General features: G+C 44.3%; 7 protein-coding genes across 7 annotated transcripts; 5 read left to right on the top strand and 2 right to left on the bottom strand.

Moving 5' to 3' along the window:
* Positions 1-2,679: 2,679 nt before the first annotated feature.
* BKA55DRAFT_600230 (uncharacterized protein) lies at positions 2,680-3,033 on the top strand (the record flags this gene model as incomplete). Its single annotated transcript, XM_046196497.1, has 2 exons — positions 2,680-2,740; positions 2,804-3,033. 2 exons carry the CDS (start codon positions 2,680-2,682, stop codon positions 3,031-3,033), a joined length of 291 nt encoding a protein of 96 aa, XP_046041105.1.
* A 4,300-nt stretch (positions 3,034-7,333) lies between these two features.
* BKA55DRAFT_530290 (RTA1 like protein-domain-containing protein) lies at positions 7,334-8,360 on the bottom strand (the record flags this gene model as incomplete). The annotated part of the gene is made up of 3 exons (XM_046189137.1): positions 7,334-7,785; positions 7,857-8,105; positions 8,171-8,360. The coding sequence occupies 3 exons, from the start codon at positions 8,358-8,360 to the stop codon at positions 7,334-7,336; spliced, it is 891 nt and encodes a 296-aa protein (XP_046041104.1).
* Positions 8,361-9,460: 1,100 nt separating this feature from the next.
* On the top strand, positions 9,461-10,915 carry BKA55DRAFT_657555 (WD40-repeat-containing domain protein; the record flags this gene model as incomplete). The annotated part of the gene is made up of 1 exon (XM_046197487.1): positions 9,461-10,915. One exon carries the CDS (start codon positions 9,461-9,463, stop codon positions 10,913-10,915), a length of 1,455 nt encoding a protein of 484 aa, XP_046041103.1.
* A 2,744-nt stretch (positions 10,916-13,659) lies between these two features.
* BKA55DRAFT_586638 (uncharacterized protein) lies at positions 13,660-14,051 on the top strand. Its single transcript, XM_046194591.1, has one exon. It carries the CDS (start codon positions 13,757-13,759, stop codon positions 13,958-13,960), a length of 204 nt encoding a protein of 67 aa, XP_046041102.1. The 5' UTR covers positions 13,660-13,756; the 3' UTR covers positions 13,961-14,051.
* A 730-nt stretch (positions 14,052-14,781) lies between these two features.
* On the top strand, positions 14,782-15,420 carry BKA55DRAFT_586636 (uncharacterized protein). Its single transcript, XM_046194590.1, has one exon. It carries the CDS (start codon positions 15,153-15,155, stop codon positions 15,405-15,407), a length of 255 nt encoding a protein of 84 aa, XP_046041101.1. The 5' UTR covers positions 14,782-15,152; the 3' UTR covers positions 15,408-15,420.
* Positions 15,421-15,766: 346 nt separating this feature from the next.
* BKA55DRAFT_530163 (uncharacterized protein) lies at positions 15,767-16,867 on the bottom strand (the record flags this gene model as incomplete). The annotated part of the gene is made up of 4 exons (XM_046189127.1): positions 15,767-16,178; positions 16,235-16,309; positions 16,364-16,597; positions 16,653-16,867. 4 exons carry the CDS (start codon positions 16,865-16,867, stop codon positions 15,767-15,769), a joined length of 936 nt encoding a protein of 311 aa, XP_046041100.1.
* A 113-nt stretch (positions 16,868-16,980) lies between these two features.
* BKA55DRAFT_530168 (uncharacterized protein) lies at positions 16,981-17,184 on the top strand (the record flags this gene model as incomplete). Its single annotated transcript, XM_046189130.1, has 1 exon — positions 16,981-17,184. One exon carries the CDS (start codon positions 16,981-16,983, stop codon positions 17,182-17,184), a length of 204 nt encoding a protein of 67 aa, XP_046041099.1.
* Positions 17,185-18,297: the final 1,113 nt, after the last annotated feature.

Genomic DNA, 18,297 nt, shown 5'->3' with positions numbered 1-18,297 from the left:
TCCCACCATCAACTTCGTCGCCAATTTGATCATTAAGTTTGAGTATTTCAAAATCCTCAAGCTGTTCCTTAACCTAGGTATAAACTGATGACGAGGGTAAGCCGCCACAGGTACGGCCAGGCTGAGAAGCTTGGCCGGAATTATCTTCCATCTCTTAGGGTTACTACGATTCTGTGTCATCACAGCACGCCGAACATGCTCGATTATTGTTCCTACGTGGATGAGTCATCCTCTCACGTTTTCAGCGTTTGTAGGATGGTTGGGTTTAAATATAAAGTCAGGAACAGCTGATAGCCCCATCCAACGATTGCGACAGTGCGAAGGCCATGACGGTAGGCGGCAAGCGCTGTGGGTATGGATAGAGTGATGAATATCAAGAGAGCTGCTATGGCAAGCGAGCGAGTAGGGTTACCCATCTTGTCTGATGGATAGTTACAGAAGTAGGAAAGAGATGGTGCTCGCAATGAATTCGTCGTGTTATAGTCCTGAGGAAATTGATTGACAGAAGAGGGGGTGGTAAAATGAAAAACGATTTAAGAAAGATTTGGAAGAATGGTAGAGGATGCGCAGAGAAGCAAGAAATAGATAAATCACCCTCTGGAAGAAACATGCTGTGAGAGGATGTATCTATTATCCGTAACTGAGGATGCCTTATACTAGGTTGTCTGCCTTATAATCCAATTGATGCCTTATGCGGCACTTAAGGCATAAGGCAGTTATTAAAAGTGGATGAAAGGCCAAGTACGTACCATGCAGTACCCACCTACCGATTAGCAAAAAAACAGTTTCCCCATCTCCTAAACCTTCATAAGCCTCCAACTCGTACGTGTTGGAGACGCGAATAGGGTTGATGTTCAATTAAAATGAGGTTAATTTTCACACTTGAGGATCAATCTAGTCCCCAGGAGCTCCTCCTTCTTCTTCTGTCTCTGTTCTGTCCTTTCAGGTGTTTTCCCCGCCACCCGGTATTGAATACATGTTTCTTCTACCGAGGCGCTATTACTAATCCAACAGTACCCAATGTTTAATTTTAAACCTTGCCTGGCTAAATTACTAAATAAACTATTTTACCTTTAATATTATTAAAGTTATTTTAGCCTTTTATTTTTAAATTTATATATACCTAGATATATTTATTTATATAAAAATATAAAGAAAGTTAATTCTAGTACGTTTTAAGATCTAGGTTATCGCCTAATGCGGCTTCTTTATTTGGTAGCTTTGGTATATTAGGGATCTGCCCTATGGCGCCCTTGGCATCGATGTTTTGCCCAAAGAGACATCCAAGCAATCTCAGAGCACAGGAAAGGCCCTGGCTAAGGAAGACAAACCTATCGCGTTGAACTCGACCCAAGCTGTTGTCGTTGCCCTAGCAAATCTGCTGCCCGAAGCGATATATCACGTATTTATGGATAACATATTCTCCTCGTCAAACCTCCGTAGCCTCCCTAACCACGGCCACGGAGCCAAAGTCACGTCTCGCAAGCACAGTGATATTGATGAGGAATTGGCCCGGGATAAGGGCAACGACGGCAAGGCCAGGAAGAGCTACAAATTTAATCAGGTCAAGGTAATCCTTATACCTGATGTCACATTTGACGAGGGATTTTGACTATGCATTGAAACTCCTGATTTCTAACTGAAGGAGTGGCTGAAGTTGGTTTGTTTTATCCTTCCTTGGATCCCTCGTTTTCGTCTGCTATGACGGAGTGTTCTTCACGACCTGTTTTATCCAGGTTTGCTCTTTCTTGGTCAGACAGCCCGTGTGTCAGAGCGACCTTAATCATACGATGTGACAGAGGGTGCTCCGACCCATCTCTAGAACCTCTTGCATCTCTGCACCACCCGAGGTATTAGAGTTGGGACCAAAGCAGAGATGGAGGATATGATGCAAGCCATCGAGGGTTACCTAGACAAGCTTCGACCGATTATTGACGAGAAGATGTTTAAATTGAAGAGGTTAGACAGGCATATGAGTACTTAGACTCAGGCAAGCACCAAGGTAATATTTGTATTGAAATATCTTAAATACAAGCTGTTACCAGCTAGGCTCAGCTTAGAGCTCCTTTTAAAAATGTGAAAATTCACTCTTAAAAGGGTTTATACTTTATTAAAAAAAACCTTACCTTTTACAAACCAGCCTAGTTTTACGTAAGACTTAACAAGCAACGGGTCCCTAACTGGGTTCTAAAACGCAGTATCCTTCCGGGCCCCTCAGCCATTTAGGCCCTCTTCCATGTAGGGGCTGTTTCACTGCCGTCTTAACTCTAGATCTGGAACAACCCAAACGTTAGTGCTACCACCTGCCGCACCTCGTTCTCATTATGTCAAGAAGGGAACAAGCTCAAACAGCTTGGCTGAAACGCTCTGTGTAACTGTGATGGCTTTACTAGCCTAAATCAAATCAGGCTGTTAGAGCTTGTAATGAATCTTGCGACGCAAGGCCTGCGATGCCACTTTTGCTTAAAGAGTATCATAAATAACTGGGGAAGAGAGGAATATAACGCTTCTGTGTTATATCTACGAACCAAGTATAAAGATACCTAACTGCGCACTCGAAATCACTGATTAAAACGCTTATCACAGGATCCAGACATATTACAACTGCTCATCACTCGATTGCCTCGTTACTTCCCCGTCAACTTCACGCAGCTATTATACACAACTACCCTCATCAACATGCAGCTCCCCACCTTTTTCCTCACTATTACCTTCTTCACGATAGGCCATGCTAATGCAGGTAAGATTGGCCCTCCCCTGGCCCTATTCCTCGTTTGTGACTCCATGCTAACCCTCTTTGCAGCCTCGATTCGTCGTCAAAATGGCGGATTTAGCGACTTCGTTACTGGAGCGGGAAGTGCGGTTTTTGGGAATGCAGGAAGCGCATGTTCCGTTGGTCGTGATGAGGGCGAATGTGATCAATTTGGGAGATGCGTGCAGTTTATTCCTCCGAATGAGCAGAGCATCTTGAACCAGGGACGAGAGGTTGATGAATGCATCAAGGGAGGGCAGACTGGCACCTTGAAGGTTTAACAATTTCGTTACTATAGAGGTTAAATACTTGCTGCCTCATTGGACAGCGTTAATTGACGTCTAGATTTCAGACTTATAACAGTACTCTGTAAGCTCTCCCAGCATGGTAGGGTGTATAGTAGGCAATTCGAAGTGTCGAGGGGGTCCTAGACCAATTGAACATCATCCTACTCACCTTTCCCGAGGGCTTCTACCATTAACAGTGCGTTGACTCTCAGTCCCTACTGTACCAAGGGTAAACAGTAATTTATTAAAGACAATTAAGAGGGACACATTAAGAATTGATAGGGGCGCTCTTCCCTTATCTCTATATTAGGATTAATTGGTTACTAGTTGACGTTTGATCTCTCTACGCATCGTATCCGCTGCATCGCCCACATTATTAACCTATCCCTTCAAGGATTTCTTCTCGTATCTCCAAAAGAGGCACTAATCGCCGCTCTTAATGCCGCCGATAATACCACAAACTATCAGTTATTTGCACAGTTCTACGACACCTTGCATGACGCCGGACAGACAACAAGAACAGAGGAGGCCCATCAGAGAAGAAGAGCCTCCTGAAGAGGCAAACGTATACTTGAGAACTTCACTGTATGGCAGCATATCGTGCCCCTACGGAAAGTACACAACATCGCGGTCTGGATACGTAAATCTACGCTTCATTCGGCTATGCGGGACGACGAAATAAAGCTCTGACTAGGCATAGATAATGCCACACGCTGGAATTCATGGTATCGATTGTTGGATAATTTCCTGCAGTATCAATCCCGTGTAAAACAGTTCCCAATTGGCCATGATAGAGAGCTTCAAGACGATATCCTACTGACTTCGGAGTGGGATTTTATTGGACGGACGCATCGTTTCCTACACCCGTTTGCCTCAGTTACGTTGTTGGCCGAAGGGGCGCAATCTACTCTCCCCCAATTACTCTCGATAATGGTTGTTTTATTGCGGCAGTACGAGAAGTATAAGGTCAGTGGCGATGTTTTTTCTTTTATCTAATTGATCGGTCAACTAAGTGTCTTATTTAGGCGCTTTATAGTTTAAAGGAAAACCATGATCCACACATGGTACACTGCATCGATATGGGCTGGTTTGTCCTTAATAAGTACTACACCAGACACCTGTGTATGCCGCTGCCCTCGTTCTCGATCCCTCGAAACGAAAAAAATAAATTGAGCGGAATTGGTAAGAGTTCTGGCACGCGCCTGCTATTGCTTCTGCCCAGCAAATTTGGCTAGATGAATATAATGCCGCGCCAATCCCAGAATCCTTGCGGGTGACTGTAGATATGTCCTCTTCATCTGGGAGGCAGCGCAACAAGCTGTATGGGTTGTTGAGCGATATTGCTGTTACTGGCTGGCCCTATTTTAGATAACGCCGATGACTTCGAAACCTTTATTGATGCACCACCGACCCAGATAACTGGCTCTCGTCTCTAGTGGTGGCTACATCGAGATCAAAGGAAAGCTATCCCGCATGGCAATTGATATCCTCTCAATCCCTCCTGAATCATCTGATGTTGAGTCTTACTTCTCATCGGCGCGGTGTACGCTATCATGGGATAGAGAGAGCATGACCTGCGAGAGCCTGGCGAAGGTTGAGTGTATGGGCAACTGGATGCACGAGGGTATCATTGTACCCAGGTCTCACGGCGACAGGGGCATTATTTCGAGCGTTGTTGTTGAATTTAGCGTTGAAACAGAGGTAGAGGACTTTCTAGATCAGGGCGCTTTCTTGTTCTTTCCTCTAGCCTGCAAGAAATATATGTGGTTTATCTGGATAGCAACATTGCTAAAGTGGCTATGCGGCTATATGGATATCTACCTGGATATATCGATATCCAGATAATTTCTCCCACTTAGCTGGATATCGATATGAGGGCCAGAATTTCGATGGATATCTATATACGCAGGTCTGCTCTTGTGACTTGTATCTCTCCCAATTTAGCTGGGGACTATATCGTTGAAGGATACAGCTGTTTACGAGTGCAACATCAAGAAGGGAGGTCCAAGTAAGAGCCTGCCAAGCCCCCGGCAAAGGGGATGATCATAGGTTGTGCATGACCTTAATTGGTCACTTCGGTCAACATGATTTATTTCAGCGTTCTAGGCGGCAGCCGCGGTAGGAATAGGCACGACTTTAGTGGTATTATCGCCAAACCACACTTGAACTGGCTGGGCTCCTAGATGGTCTGTGGATGGCTTCTTCCTCCCTTTATCAGTATGCTCATCACCTTAGAATACAGTTGTTAGGAAAAGCACAAGAGCGTTGTCTTTCCAAGTTATCTAGTTGACCTGGGCATGAGACGAAGGATAGGATAATAAGGAAAATATATATAAATTTATCATATATGCTCACCGGGTTATCATTCGTTGGGATTGCCCTGACTTCGATAAAGGCATAGTCACAACACCCTGATTTATTAAGCTGCCTATCCCTTTTTAGGTCCTTATGTATGCCGCAGTTAGGGCGGGCTGTGACTGTTGCCCCGTAGCCATAATCACGAAGTCTTTGAAAAAGAGGCGGTGTTAAAAAGAGGTTATCTACAAGTACGTGATAACTCTGCTTTGGCACCAAATCACATAGGGCAACAACGATGCCCTATGTATTTCCTAGCCTCATGAGAGCAGCTACCTCTTCGCCAGATGCCTTTCTCTTCTGTTGGCTGGGGCGGCCTCTCTTTCACCTTGGTCCCCCGCCTAGGGTATTATATTTTAAGCATTTAAAGTGCCAAAGCCACTGAATAAAGGAGCCGCATTAGGCGATAACCTAGATCTTAAAACCTATTAAAATTAACTCTCTTTATATTATTATAATCTTATTAAATTTACTTATATAATAAATTAAATATTTATTTATAAAAAGATCAGATCTAGGGTTAAAAGGCTTAATTAAAATTAATTATATATAAATAAATTAATTTTTTTACTTTTTAAAAGACTTTTAATATAGCCTTATTACTTAAATAAATTAATAAGCCTAAAAGTAAAAAGACTTTATTTATAAAACCATTTAAGGATAAGTAGTAAATTAAACTATTTTTATAAATTATTAATAATAATTAAAATAACTAAGAATAAGCCTAATTATATATAGGTAACTAGCTAATATATACCTTAAAAGTATTTATTTTTACCTTTAGATAAATTAATAGTAAAAAAAACCTTAAGATATCCTAAGACGTTATAAGAATAACTTATAATTTATAGTATTATTATTATCTAGAAAGTATTTAAAATATAAATTATAATAAGTAATTAATATATAAAAGATATACTATTAAACCTAATACTAAGAAAATAATTATATATTTTATTAAAACAAAGTGCCTATTAAAGAACTATAAGTCCTTAAGGAGGGTTAAAGCCTTAAATATATTATAATTAGTTACTTAGTTATTTATTAATATAAGGGTTATAGTAAGTATAATAAGCCTTTTATAGAAGTAGTTATTATTGTCTTAAAGAGTAAAAGTAATGCAATTAAAGCTATAAAACATCTAATAAAGAAATAGAATTAGGCTAAAGGATATAAATATAATGCATCATTCTGCAGATAAGGTGCACTTTATTCATAGACACTTAGCTCTACCTTCTATAACCAGGGACCATAATCTAATTCTTAACTTTCTCCCTACACGCCTTGATTCATCATACTATACTGACAACATGTCACCCCAGTCAAGTTTGTAGCTTTCCTTACTATATCTTACAAACCCTCCAGTCAAATAATACCTTATAAACGTCGTCCTCATAACTCATTCACTTTGTTCTGTCGGACTGGCCAAGCTTGGGACGTAATCTAATATTGAAATTGCAATTTCTACCGTGTCAAGAGTTTCTCACGACTGTTGAGCTCGCGTATCTCCTGGGTACCAAGCAAACCTTCTAGCCGAAGACGTCTAGTTCTCATGCAAATTTCAGTATTCATGACTTTATTCAAAAGCCCGATTTAGGAGGCGGTCCCCAAAGTTGTACTGAAGGTGCACTGTATTAGAGGTCTGGAGTAATAGGGACTGGACGCGCTTGGCAATTTCTGAAAGGCCACTGTCACTTCAGATTCTTTCGTTTTAGTTCAGTATGCACCCGAAAAGTCAGCATGTCCCAGGAGCGTCTCATAACGTGATAACGTGTTTTTTCCTCTTTGTGGAAAATGGCGTACTGAACTAGCGAAGAAAGTCACGGGATATGATTCCACATGCAATCATCTAACTCTATATTCTATTGACACACTCTTCGTAACAAACATCTTATAAGGCCGATGAGGTCGGCGTTGGCTGGACAAGAGCCCATAAATGTTATACATCTGAAGCCAAGCGACGATGACTTCCTGGGATATGACCCATTTTTAAACCATAAGTATTTCCCCTCTGAGAAATGATCGCAGTGATTTCTGCCGGATGAATCCAGCTGAATAATAACATAACAAGGAACATCAGGACAGCGTCAAAGAGATAGAGGTATATCTCATGCTTGAGCAGGTACCCGTCAAAGCCCTGGAGGTATTCAACAACCCTAAAGACAGATCGTACCATGATCATCATGCTGCAAATATATAAGACCATCATGTGCTTCTTCCAGGGAACCATATGGGAGCGTCCCGTTGGGGATTCTCGAATTGATCGGTCAAAGGCCACAGCGATGACGATAAAAACGCCAAAGCAGATGAGTTGGACGAAGAGGCTCCCGATAATGACTTTGGCACCGTTGTTCAAGGCTTCGAGGGAGCCGGAGGATTGGTAGCCTCCTCCTGATATCTACAGTTAGCGTAATTACTCTCAGGGCCACGTAGATCATGCGGCCAAGACGTAAATCGCCCACCGCCACCCTGAAGAATAAATGAGAGGACATCTCTAGTGACAAAGATCTTGGTCATCCACTTTTTGGGAATCAAAGCACGTTTTTCGCCGTCGGTCATGATGATTATCCTGCCAAGCTCCATGTAGATTGTTGCCGCAAAAAGGGCCGGCGCGACGAGTAGAAGAATTGCCTGCATAATATACAGACCGAGCGTCCAGTTGGGGCTCTCGTTACCAGACCTAGCTCGAGCTGCATATCCGATGCCTTCAACTACAAGAAGGCAATAGCCGTTAGTCAATGTAAGCCCGCTCCTAGAGGACACCAGCGTTGCCTACAGATGCCGCCAGCGGTTAGAGGGATCATGAACCAGCACCTTGCCCGGATTAGTTGCCAGAAGTGGAATAAAGTAGTACTCAGAAAGAGCATTGCGAAGATGACTCCACCAGCTACCATCGGATGGTAGTGGTAAAGTGAGAACTGTTCCTCTGCCTGAGCAGCTGGCACGCTTCGATGCAGAAGATACATCTTAAAATGCCAGAGGAATGATGGAGGAAAGGAAATAATAGCCGAAAGGGCGGCGGAAACACGATTGCATGTAAAGAGAGACTGGTATTACAAAGAGGTCAGGCTGGCGTCCTTAACTAGGGAATCGAGAAAGCAATATTAGACACAAAAGAGAAAAGCTGATAATGGTAAATCTCACTTAAAGGAAGATGGTGGCTGTTAAAACATGGCACAAAGGGAGGTCAATTTCGTCTCAACGATTACTAAATTGCGGGGCTGTGAGGTTGTGTCACTATTCCGTGTCTCAAATATGCCTTGTGGAAATGTGCAATGTGAATCAGCCTCGAGCTTTGCCTAATGCCCTCGTAAGAACTCGTTTACTCGTTTATAACCGTCGTTTAACTTCGCTCAGTTATGCCCCTCATTGGGCTCGGCAGCGGCCCCAGTATTTAGGGCCCGCTTTGCAAGCTCACAACCGAGCTGAGAGAGATACGGCGTACATGCATGATAAACGCGTATAATTCAGCGTACCCATTTTTCTTGTCGCCTATACTATGTACCCATCAAGGAGCATTTGCCTGGTTTGTAGTTTAGCAGGGGTGAGTGTACAAGTTTATAGAAAGGCATGCGTTGACTCAGGGGTGAAAGTGGAGTGCGTTTACGAATGATTTCCGATACTGTTTCAGTCCCTGAGCCAGCATATACGAACATTCCGCACCACCGTATGCTCGCTCCGAGCCTTGGAAACCCTTCCCCCCCTGCCCCGGGATGTAGAGCTTTGGCACGATTGCTGCAATGATAAATCTGCTGGAGTCCAGCATTAAATAACACTTAATCACCTCAGCTGCTGGACTACATTAGCCAACCACCAAAAGCTCACCATATCTATACAGCCGTTAAGGTATGTTTATACAACGCTTGAAGATCCTGTTCGCTCACCCACTATCTAGCCTAGAATTACTATCACGCAGAGTAGCCGTGTGCAACTGAATGTGCTGGGCAGGGCGAAACTACCACCGCGTCTAACTTGGTATCATCAAACCTGGCTTTATTCCTTACCCTTTCTGTCGAGATTTACAAATCTTTTGACGTCGCCTTTTACGTGCGGATATGACTGCGACATGACTGAGCCGTACACCCAGGGCAACCTCGTAATCGCTCAGGCAGACATACCAGGGTACATCCGAATCAAGCATCGCAACTTAAGAAACAGCCATTTCAAAACCCTTTTTCTCGCGCAGGAATTGATTGGCGGATCACAACCCGACCACAGTTTAGCTCGGTCGGCCACGCAGATCGCAATCGGGGGTAAGATCTTGAACGGTGGCCATGCCACGATATGGGCGGCTGATTTTAGCCCCAGCGGTCGCTACCTAGCAGTCGCTGGAAAGGACCCGTCCATCAAGGTCTTCAAGGTCATTTCCACGGAGGAAGAGCGTATGGCTGAGGAAGGGGACGAAAACCAGGCAGGCCCAGCAACAAAGAGGTTTTACGCACCTGTATTCCTGTCGACGCCAATCAGAGAGTACACAGGTCACACAGGAGAGGTGCTGTCCTTGAGTTGGAGCAAAAATGACTTCATACTCTCGTGTTCGACAGATAAGACAGTTCGTCTCTGGCACCCAAGTCAGCCGACCTGCCTGCGTGTCTTCCGGCATGCCAAGACTGTCACTTCCGTTGCCTTCCATCCAATCGATGATCGATTCTTCCTTTCAGGATCCTTCGACGCTATACTAAGGCTATGGAGTATTCCGACCACGTCAGTCGCTTATTCGTCTTCCATGACGGATGTCATCACCGCCGTGGCTTTCTCACCGGACGGTAAGGTCGCAATGGCGGGCAGCTTCCATGGCACGTGTATCTTTCTCGATACTGTCGGCTTGAAGGGAAATCATCGAACATGTACCTGGTCTCCACACGCCAAGGTTGAGATAGGCGTCAAGATCACAGGCATACAGACAGTGCTGAAACCTGGCAGCATCGATCCCAACCGCCGAGTAAAGGTGATGATCACGACAAATGATTCCCGAATACGCATTTATAATCTCACGGACCAGACTCTTACTGCCGAAATTGAGGGATTAATGAACCTATCAAGTCAAATACGCGCCCGTTTCAATGAGGATGGGACATATGTTGTTTGCGGCAGCGAAGAAGACAAGGTCCATATTTGGCACTTAGGGTTAGATGAGCCCAAATTGAAACATGAGCATCCTCACGAGAGTTTTCGTACACATTCTGAGGTAGTCACCAATGCCTTGATAGCTCCAGCGGCAAGCCGGGAGATTGTTAACGCCTCAAAGGACCCGATCTATGACCTTTGTAATCCGCCTGCTGTCGCGCTATGTGATTTGCAGGAGAACACAGCTGACGGAACAAGCACTTCGTGCTCGATTTTCGGGGAAACAGAGCTCACCATAGCGCAACTACAAAAATGCAGGGCATACACTGAGCGTAGCAGGCATCCTGGTGGTAATGTGATCGTTACGACAGACACTATGGGAAAGGTGAAGGTATTCCGGCAAGACTGTGCCTTTAGCGAGCGGTGTTTCGTGCCAGGTAGTTACAAAATTTAATAATAAACTGCTAACGTGCATGATAAGCGAATGCTGCACTTAGTATATGCACCCTAAATAACTATTCTTGTACCAGCCTTCAAAAACTAAGCCTGAGCAGGATAATATCTAAAACTCTGCATACAGACCTAACAAGGCCTGGCTTTTAAAGAAAGAACATGTCCATATTCCACAGCTTTTGTAGGAAGTACAAACTTGAGAAATCCTAAAAAGATACAAAACGGCATATTTATTAAGGTTTCTAGCGCTAATGTTAAGTATGCTTACTATCTAAGATTGTTTACTGTATATATTCGGTCTTAGCTAAGCTACATTCTGAATATTAGCTGTTTTATATTTAATTTCGATTTTTATAGAACTTTTATAAATTGCAATTTAAGGTGTAAGTATCACTGCAACACTCGCTTGTCTGCGACATTCGATTATTATGCACGTTACTCTTAAGCAGTACAATCTTTCTAGCTATAAAGTTAAATTTATTTACGTGGATGATAATGTTACCACCTTCGCGGTTACGTTATGTGCACTCCACTATTTTTCACCAATCACAAAGACATCCAGTCACACAGCAGCAGGAACGATCTCCCAAGCACTTCGATCCTCCTAGCCCCACCAGGCCCGACGCATTAAGCTCAACGGTCCCCCTGGACCGTTCATACAACGCCATCGGTCCTTGAAGACCACTTGAGTATATAGACCACATTCATTAGCACTTTTATAGATTCTAGGTCACCAGCTATCAATACAACTTCCTTAAGCCAAGGTCCGCCAAGGAATTCTATCTGTCAAGTATTGGGGTGAAAATCTCTATTCTCATTGTCCTTCTTTTTCTGATGGCTAGGTTAGGACCTATTGCTATTTGTTTAGTAATGGCCTATCTGAGGGGTAGTTACAGTGCTGAGACAGCTCCCTGACTGGTAGCTCGGTCCTCCGGCTAGCTGGTCTTATCTTCACCAATTTCAACATAGATGACTAGCAAGTGTCTGAGTGTGACGGTTGGGTTTCCCAAGGGATAAACTAATCTGTACTAAGTTTATGTTAGTAGGTCTGTAGGGCGTAAACTGAGCAATGCTTAAGTGTCACGTGCCCTAATGGTAGATGCAATACGTGTTAGGCTTGATTAATGTAGACATGCTCTTTGATGCTTAATACTTTATGCTTTTCGTACTGAGTTTTATATTCTTTTGTGCACTTTCTTAATATTAAAAGATTGATTCTTGAATTATCCGTTTTGTGAAGAAACCCTCTTTCTAATTGAACTTGTCTTGCCTGAGTTATATAGATCTCAATAGGAAGATACCTAAAATCACTGACTTGCGCTGTTCTTTTTCTTGCATGTTCCCACCACCTTCAAAAGTATATTAAACAGTGTCAAAAAGAAGCTAATATAAGTAGCTTAAAAGGCTGATAAATATTATCATTAAACATTATAGTTACCACCTATTGTCACAGGCTTAGCAAGCAACTTCTAGTTAATTCTATATAGCATAGGAAATATATATAGAGGTTGCTTTAAACCTCAATGTTACGATCCTCGTAGCTAAATCACGTGGACCCCATAAATTTCCCCCAATCAACTAACGACTCACGCTTTCTCCTCATTTCCATCGTGAGCCGCTCGACAGGGCTCACGATTAGACTCACGGCTCATGCGTGAGTACCGACTCACTACCGCGAGTTACCACAAGTATATAGCATACATTCATTAGCACTTCATAGATTCTAGCTCACCAGCTATCAATACAACTTCTTTACCTTAATAAGCCTAAACCACACTATTAACTATTAAGAGACGTGACACTTCGCATTGCTCAGCATCACGCCCTACGTTATCTGCCAACATAAACCTAGTACGGACTAGTTTATCCCTTGGGAAACCACAACCGTCACACTCAAGCAGCAAGCAGGAGACAGCAATATCACACACAAGAAGATAAATAGCACACAATTCACCTTAAAATTTAACAATACGTAACACTCGCTTATGGGACACTGTTGAAAATAGTCTTAAATTTTTAGGTATTTTGCTTGAGGTTTTAGAGTGTTATAGAGTAGGCTTTTTTTAAATTATTTAGTATAGTATGCCGCCTACTTATTATATAGTTATACTTCTTTTAATAATATAACTTACTAACTATATTATAATTCTAGATTGCTTTATTATATAGCCGGCTTTAATAGTATTAAGTCTTACTAGATATCTGCTTTATTATTATTAACAAATATCCTCTATACTACTATCACAGTCTTTACCATTCCTAGGGTAAGCAGTTAAAGAATTTATTAAGGGCGGTGGGGAGTTTAACACTAACTAGCGTGCACGGATAAAAAGGAGGTAATTTCTTAACAGGAATGACGACGGGGGATTAGCGCATAGACTAAAAGCGTGTAATTTACTAAATTACCAGCAGTCCTTAGCATAGTAGTAGGGCGCCAGAGAAGAAGACCATGGCTTAAACTAATGCTGTCTTGTCGATCGAGACATGCTGCATTCGTTGCGTGGTATACGATCCGAATAAGTGGAGCCTGTTCCTAGTGTTGAGACCCTGGTAGAGAGGAGTTTGGCTTCGTAGTAACTTAGCGGGGTAAATCAGAGGTCAAGAGCTGTCTGAGTGAGGAGCAGTGTCAGCGATTTGCTGGAGGATTGGTAGAGATTGCACGCATTGAGCCTAGTTTCGTACTAGACGACGCCATTATGATTACAACCGCAAGGCGCCAATGCGCATCGCAAACTTGGCCCAGAAAGAGAGTTAAGCCTGTGATACATAGCAGACCCGTCTCCACGGTACTTACACGGACTTTAATAAGCTTGTCGGGTTTATCATCAGGGATCTACAGAACATGTTTGCTCTCGAAACGCCATCATCGGTGAAGGGTCCTAGTGCCCGTGGCTCACGAGAGAAGATGAGGTACGAGACATTTCACTCTTTGCGACCTAAGGTGCTAAGTAGCCAAATCCACGCTCGTCGGATGAATCCACGGACTGAAGCCACATCTCACTTCGCGTCTAGGTGTATCGGCTTTGGAGACGGGGTCCCCTCCTAAGATAAACTTAGAAACGGCTATTGTTTTTCTGCTGGTGCAGACAGATACTTCATCTCTGTGATACCCTTCACTTCTGTTACTTCTCTTTCATCTTACTATTTGTGCCGGTCACTTATTTCATCCCCCAGTTGTTCACTAGGCACGTCTCAAAGGCGACCCAAGTTGAATAGCAAGGTAAAGGGTAGGCACCGACGGAGGTAGGACCCCAGCAGCACGTCATCTAGAAGTTGACTGACCCTCTCCAAAGCCATACAAAGTCACATATGAGTTGAGTTGCGTAACATGGTATGTTGAACCTAAGAAACACGAGATTAGTCGTGCTTACCGACACGCGCCTTGTCCAGCAAGCGCTGGCACATCCGCTGCGATGAGGGTTATCCGCAGTGGTATGTGCAGTCGCACTACTCAGCTTCACTGTTTTCTAGTTCCCGCATAGTCACAACTGCACTAAGCACAAGGTCAAATGTGTATTCCATGATGTATCAACACAGGGCGAGACGCTGCTGAGAGCGCCTTGACAGGAGCGCCACCAACAATCTATACCGATCACCAAGTCCAGCCGACCGTGGTTGGTCAACGCCAGGGCAGAGGTGAGACAATGGCGGAGAACTGGGTTGATACCCGTCCCAGGTATCAATGACTGGATAACATTGCAACCGACAATGTATCCTGAAGACGAATTGTGCTATATTTACCTTGCCGCCAAGAAGAACGATGAGCTTTCGATCATGGACGCGCATATATTGACGATCCTAGCCTATTACGCACCGAGGTTAGTTGATATTCAACTGTAACTTTCAGTTTTCCGGGCTAATCTTTCTCACCCAGCTTCTTCAAGATTGTGTCAACGTCGCGGCAGGCGATGAATGGACTCCTCGCCCTTTCGGCTTATTAAGTTACAATGGCCAATGGCTGCCAATATGCTCGCCAAAGAGCTTATCATTATCAGATGATGGCTATTAAAAATCTAAGACACGCCGTCACTCATTTTAGTCGACATAACGCAGATGGAGCACTGGCCGCTTCTATGGCATTAATCTGGCTCTCTGAAGACATGTAAGTGAATTGACTGTTAGTAGTACGCAAAAGTCACAGAAACAGGTCGAGCCGGAATCAAATATCTCGGGGGATTTCAGCTGTAAGCCTTTAACACTTTACCCCCCAAATTACCTTCATACAAAGTACCATCCAGATGCTCAGGGTTTGTTGTGATTTGGGGCACAAATCAGATATCTACCACATAATGGTAAAGGCATGGCCGGGCTCGAACGGAACGGCTTTCGTCCTTGACTGGCGCCTCAATTCAATAGCCAAGGTTACAGAGTCCAATTTCTCACAACGTATGATCATAGAGATGCAAAAGTTCACAGCCGTCTTGAGGCAGGAAGAGGCTGACGATTATAACGCCAAACAACTTCAACATATCCCGAAGGTGGGGAGGATATGATCGCGAATTCAGGTCGAGAACGTATTGGAAAATTGTATCTTCCTCAAGATCAGTTAAGTTCCGTGATATAGGTGTGCAGTCGTGTCGTGCAGGTACGCGGCCCTGTCTACGACACAAAGTTGTAATTGAGACATAGTAGATCGTAATTGCGCGATGCACCTTCAATCGTGTGTTATTCTGAAGCCCCCAAAAGGGAAGAGCGACGTGAAATTGTTTATTTGGTTGTCGCATTTGTTTTGGCTGAGGAATGTGGGCTAAAGCATATTGTACAACACTGTGACAATCCACCATACTTTCTGAATCAAAAGGTATAACTTCTGCCCCTCTGCAGGCTGCATTGATATTTCCTCATTGGACTCTTAAAAAAATGTGGTTTCTAATGCTGCTGCCAACACAGGAGGAAACTCCTTATAAGGCTCCATTCTACCCTTTACTGTTACTTCCTCCAGCGTCTTTTTCTTGTAACCTTGTAATTCCCATACGTGGTCCCCAACAAGCTCGACCTGCTTGCCTGCACCCCTTGGGTAGCGGTATGAAAATGCAAGAGCGCAAAGATCCCCATTCCGCATCCGTATCTCAATCTCCTGTTTGGCCTGCTCTAGGCTGTGGTGGTATACCTTCGGAGGAACGCCGTGCCTGCGTTGCAGTGCTGCAGGGATCTCAGAGCCCGTGCAAATGAATTCGCGGAGACCGATAGCTCGGCCGTTAAGCTGAGCGATAGGGGTCCGGGCGAAGATAGCTGCGTAGGCGGCGGCAACGTATTGTCGGGAGCTTCAAACCTAGTGTAAGAAAGCGCTAATAGGCAATGTGGATATTGATGAGCATACCAAAGATTAAGGCTCTGATGTGCGCTGCCTCCGGTGTGGACGATCCTATTCCCTTGAATGTCGACTCCGACCAGACTGAAAAGAGTACCGAATTAATCGAAGGGTTCACGATATCGAGGCTTTACTCACGGAGTGGAGAAAGTTGATTCCACCAAACTACCAGGTCTTACTACTGTCGTCGATATACCAGCATCCCTTGCGGCCTGCTCTACCTCCGCCTTCGCTCTAAGGTTAGGTATCAGCATCTGCTCCTGGGTCATCTTGTGAGCAAGGTCTGAAGGCACAAAGAGGCGGACGTCAATGTGGGGAAGTGCGCTGATAAGGGCGAGTTGGTGATTGACATTCTGGTGACCGACCAGAGAGCTTTCATGGTAGTCAGTAGAGTTTCTGAGGCGCGTTATTAGTCTGGATATCTTACATCAGGATGTCGATATCTTTGAGAGCATCTTGAATGGATTTACGGTTCTTAAGGTCTATCTCACAGGTTGGTGTCCCTGCAGGAAGGGCACTTGTGTCTGAAGTTGCCCGGTGGAGTACACTGACTGGCCCGCCCGCGGCAATGAGAGAATTTGCGATGGCCGAGCTGGCCCAGCCGCGATGGCCATACAGAGCAATCCGCTTAAAATGGTCCATGGTTAGACGGCTGGTAAGGAATATAAGCATTATTGTGCCGTTATCCGTGAAGATGGTTGATGATTGTGCTGTAGTTGCAAAATAATACTAACCTTATCTCGCTCTCTACAAACATGGCCCCCCCAGAACAAAAGACCCTCGTGCTTGGTCCATCTTCCGGCATTCGAGAGGCCCTTGCTACCAAGCTCATAGCCACATGCACAAAGGTGATTATCGTCGGTCGACGTCGACATAAACTCGAAGCTTTTCTCAAGAAGCACGACGGAGATAATTCCAAGGCCATAGTCTTTGACGTCACAAACCTCACCGCAATCTAAGACTTTGCCGAATCCATCACCCAGTCTGACCCAGACCTTGATTCTGACATTCTCAACTCGGGCATATCTGCCATCCACCTCACCGCAGCCTTTGTTCCTCACCTTCATAAGCAGTCTCAGGGGCATCTGGTGTCCGTCAGCGCTACGTTTGGACTAATTTCTTCCACGGTCTGAACGCTTGACTACAACGCATCCAAGTCCCTGCTTCACCCTTGCATCTTAAATGTTCGGCAGCAGCTTCATGAGGGCGGTGCTGGCCATGTTTTTTTGATTGAGGTCTTTCCGAGACGTTTTCAGAGGAAATACTCTCTGTTGTTACAATATTGTACCATATAGCTCAAGTATCAACTGTTTGACAGCTTTTCTCCACCTGACGTAGTACATGCATTGGGATTTCCTGGACCAACAGGATATGCGGTCTGTATTAAGAGACTGACTTCATGGAACTGGGCGTTGGAGCTAACAATAGCTTAGAGGATACTGCGACTGAGCGCTGTTAACGCTCTGATGTTTCAACGGAGCAGTCGCCGTCTGTGTGATCCAGGCTCTTGTGTTATCATCAGTCGTGCTAGGCAGAGGTGGAGAATACATAGAAAAATAAAATGTGTCTGTTTCTTTCCAGACAAAAAAGTAAAAGATTATGTCCGAAACGAAAGTTAATCTATCCTAAGGTCACAGTCGAAGCTGGATCCAACTGGTGAAACTCCAAAAACCACTCCGCTCCTTGGGTGACGAAAACCTCCTTTGCAACCTCTTGCGGTACGTTCTGATACCTCCATCGAAAGATGTACGATTGTGTAGATCTATTACCTTCGTTACTAGTTGTATAGGCTCCTAGAAGCACACTCAGTGTAGAATATTAATAATTTGAAAAGGAGACAGGGGCCGCAATTCCCAGTTCTTGTGAACGTGCCCACACCGCGACTGACAATTGTAGTCGGTGCATGTCCGAGTTCATAAGGTATATCTGTGTCAGAGCTAGAGGCCGTGTAGAGGGTGTAGTAGATGGCATTCTCGGCTCTGATACTTAACCGAATGGGGTTTCGGAGCGATGACTTAGGTACTGGTCTAACGGCTGGTGTAGGAATGTACTTTTGCTTGCTTCCGAGCCCG

The sequence above is a fragment of the Fusarium redolens genome (assembly GCF_020744475.1).
Source record: "Fusarium redolens strain MPI-CAGE-AT-0023 chromosome Unknown BKA55scaffold_36, whole genome shotgun sequence".
NCBI lineage: Eukaryota > Fungi > Ascomycota > Sordariomycetes > Hypocreales > Nectriaceae > Fusarium > Fusarium redolens.
The sequence above is the reverse complement of the archived record's forward strand: the minus strand, read 5'-3'. Positions and strand labels throughout refer to the sequence as shown.

Excerpts from the sequence above, each read along its gene's own strand:
- BKA55DRAFT_586636 (XM_046194590.1), top strand. The coding sequence starts at position 15,153 with ATGCTCAGGGTTTGTTGTGATTTGGGGCACAAATCAGATATCTACCAC.
- BKA55DRAFT_586638 (XM_046194591.1), top strand. The coding sequence starts at position 13,757 with ATGTTTGCTCTCGAAACGCCATCATCGGTGAAGGGTCCTAGTGCCCGT.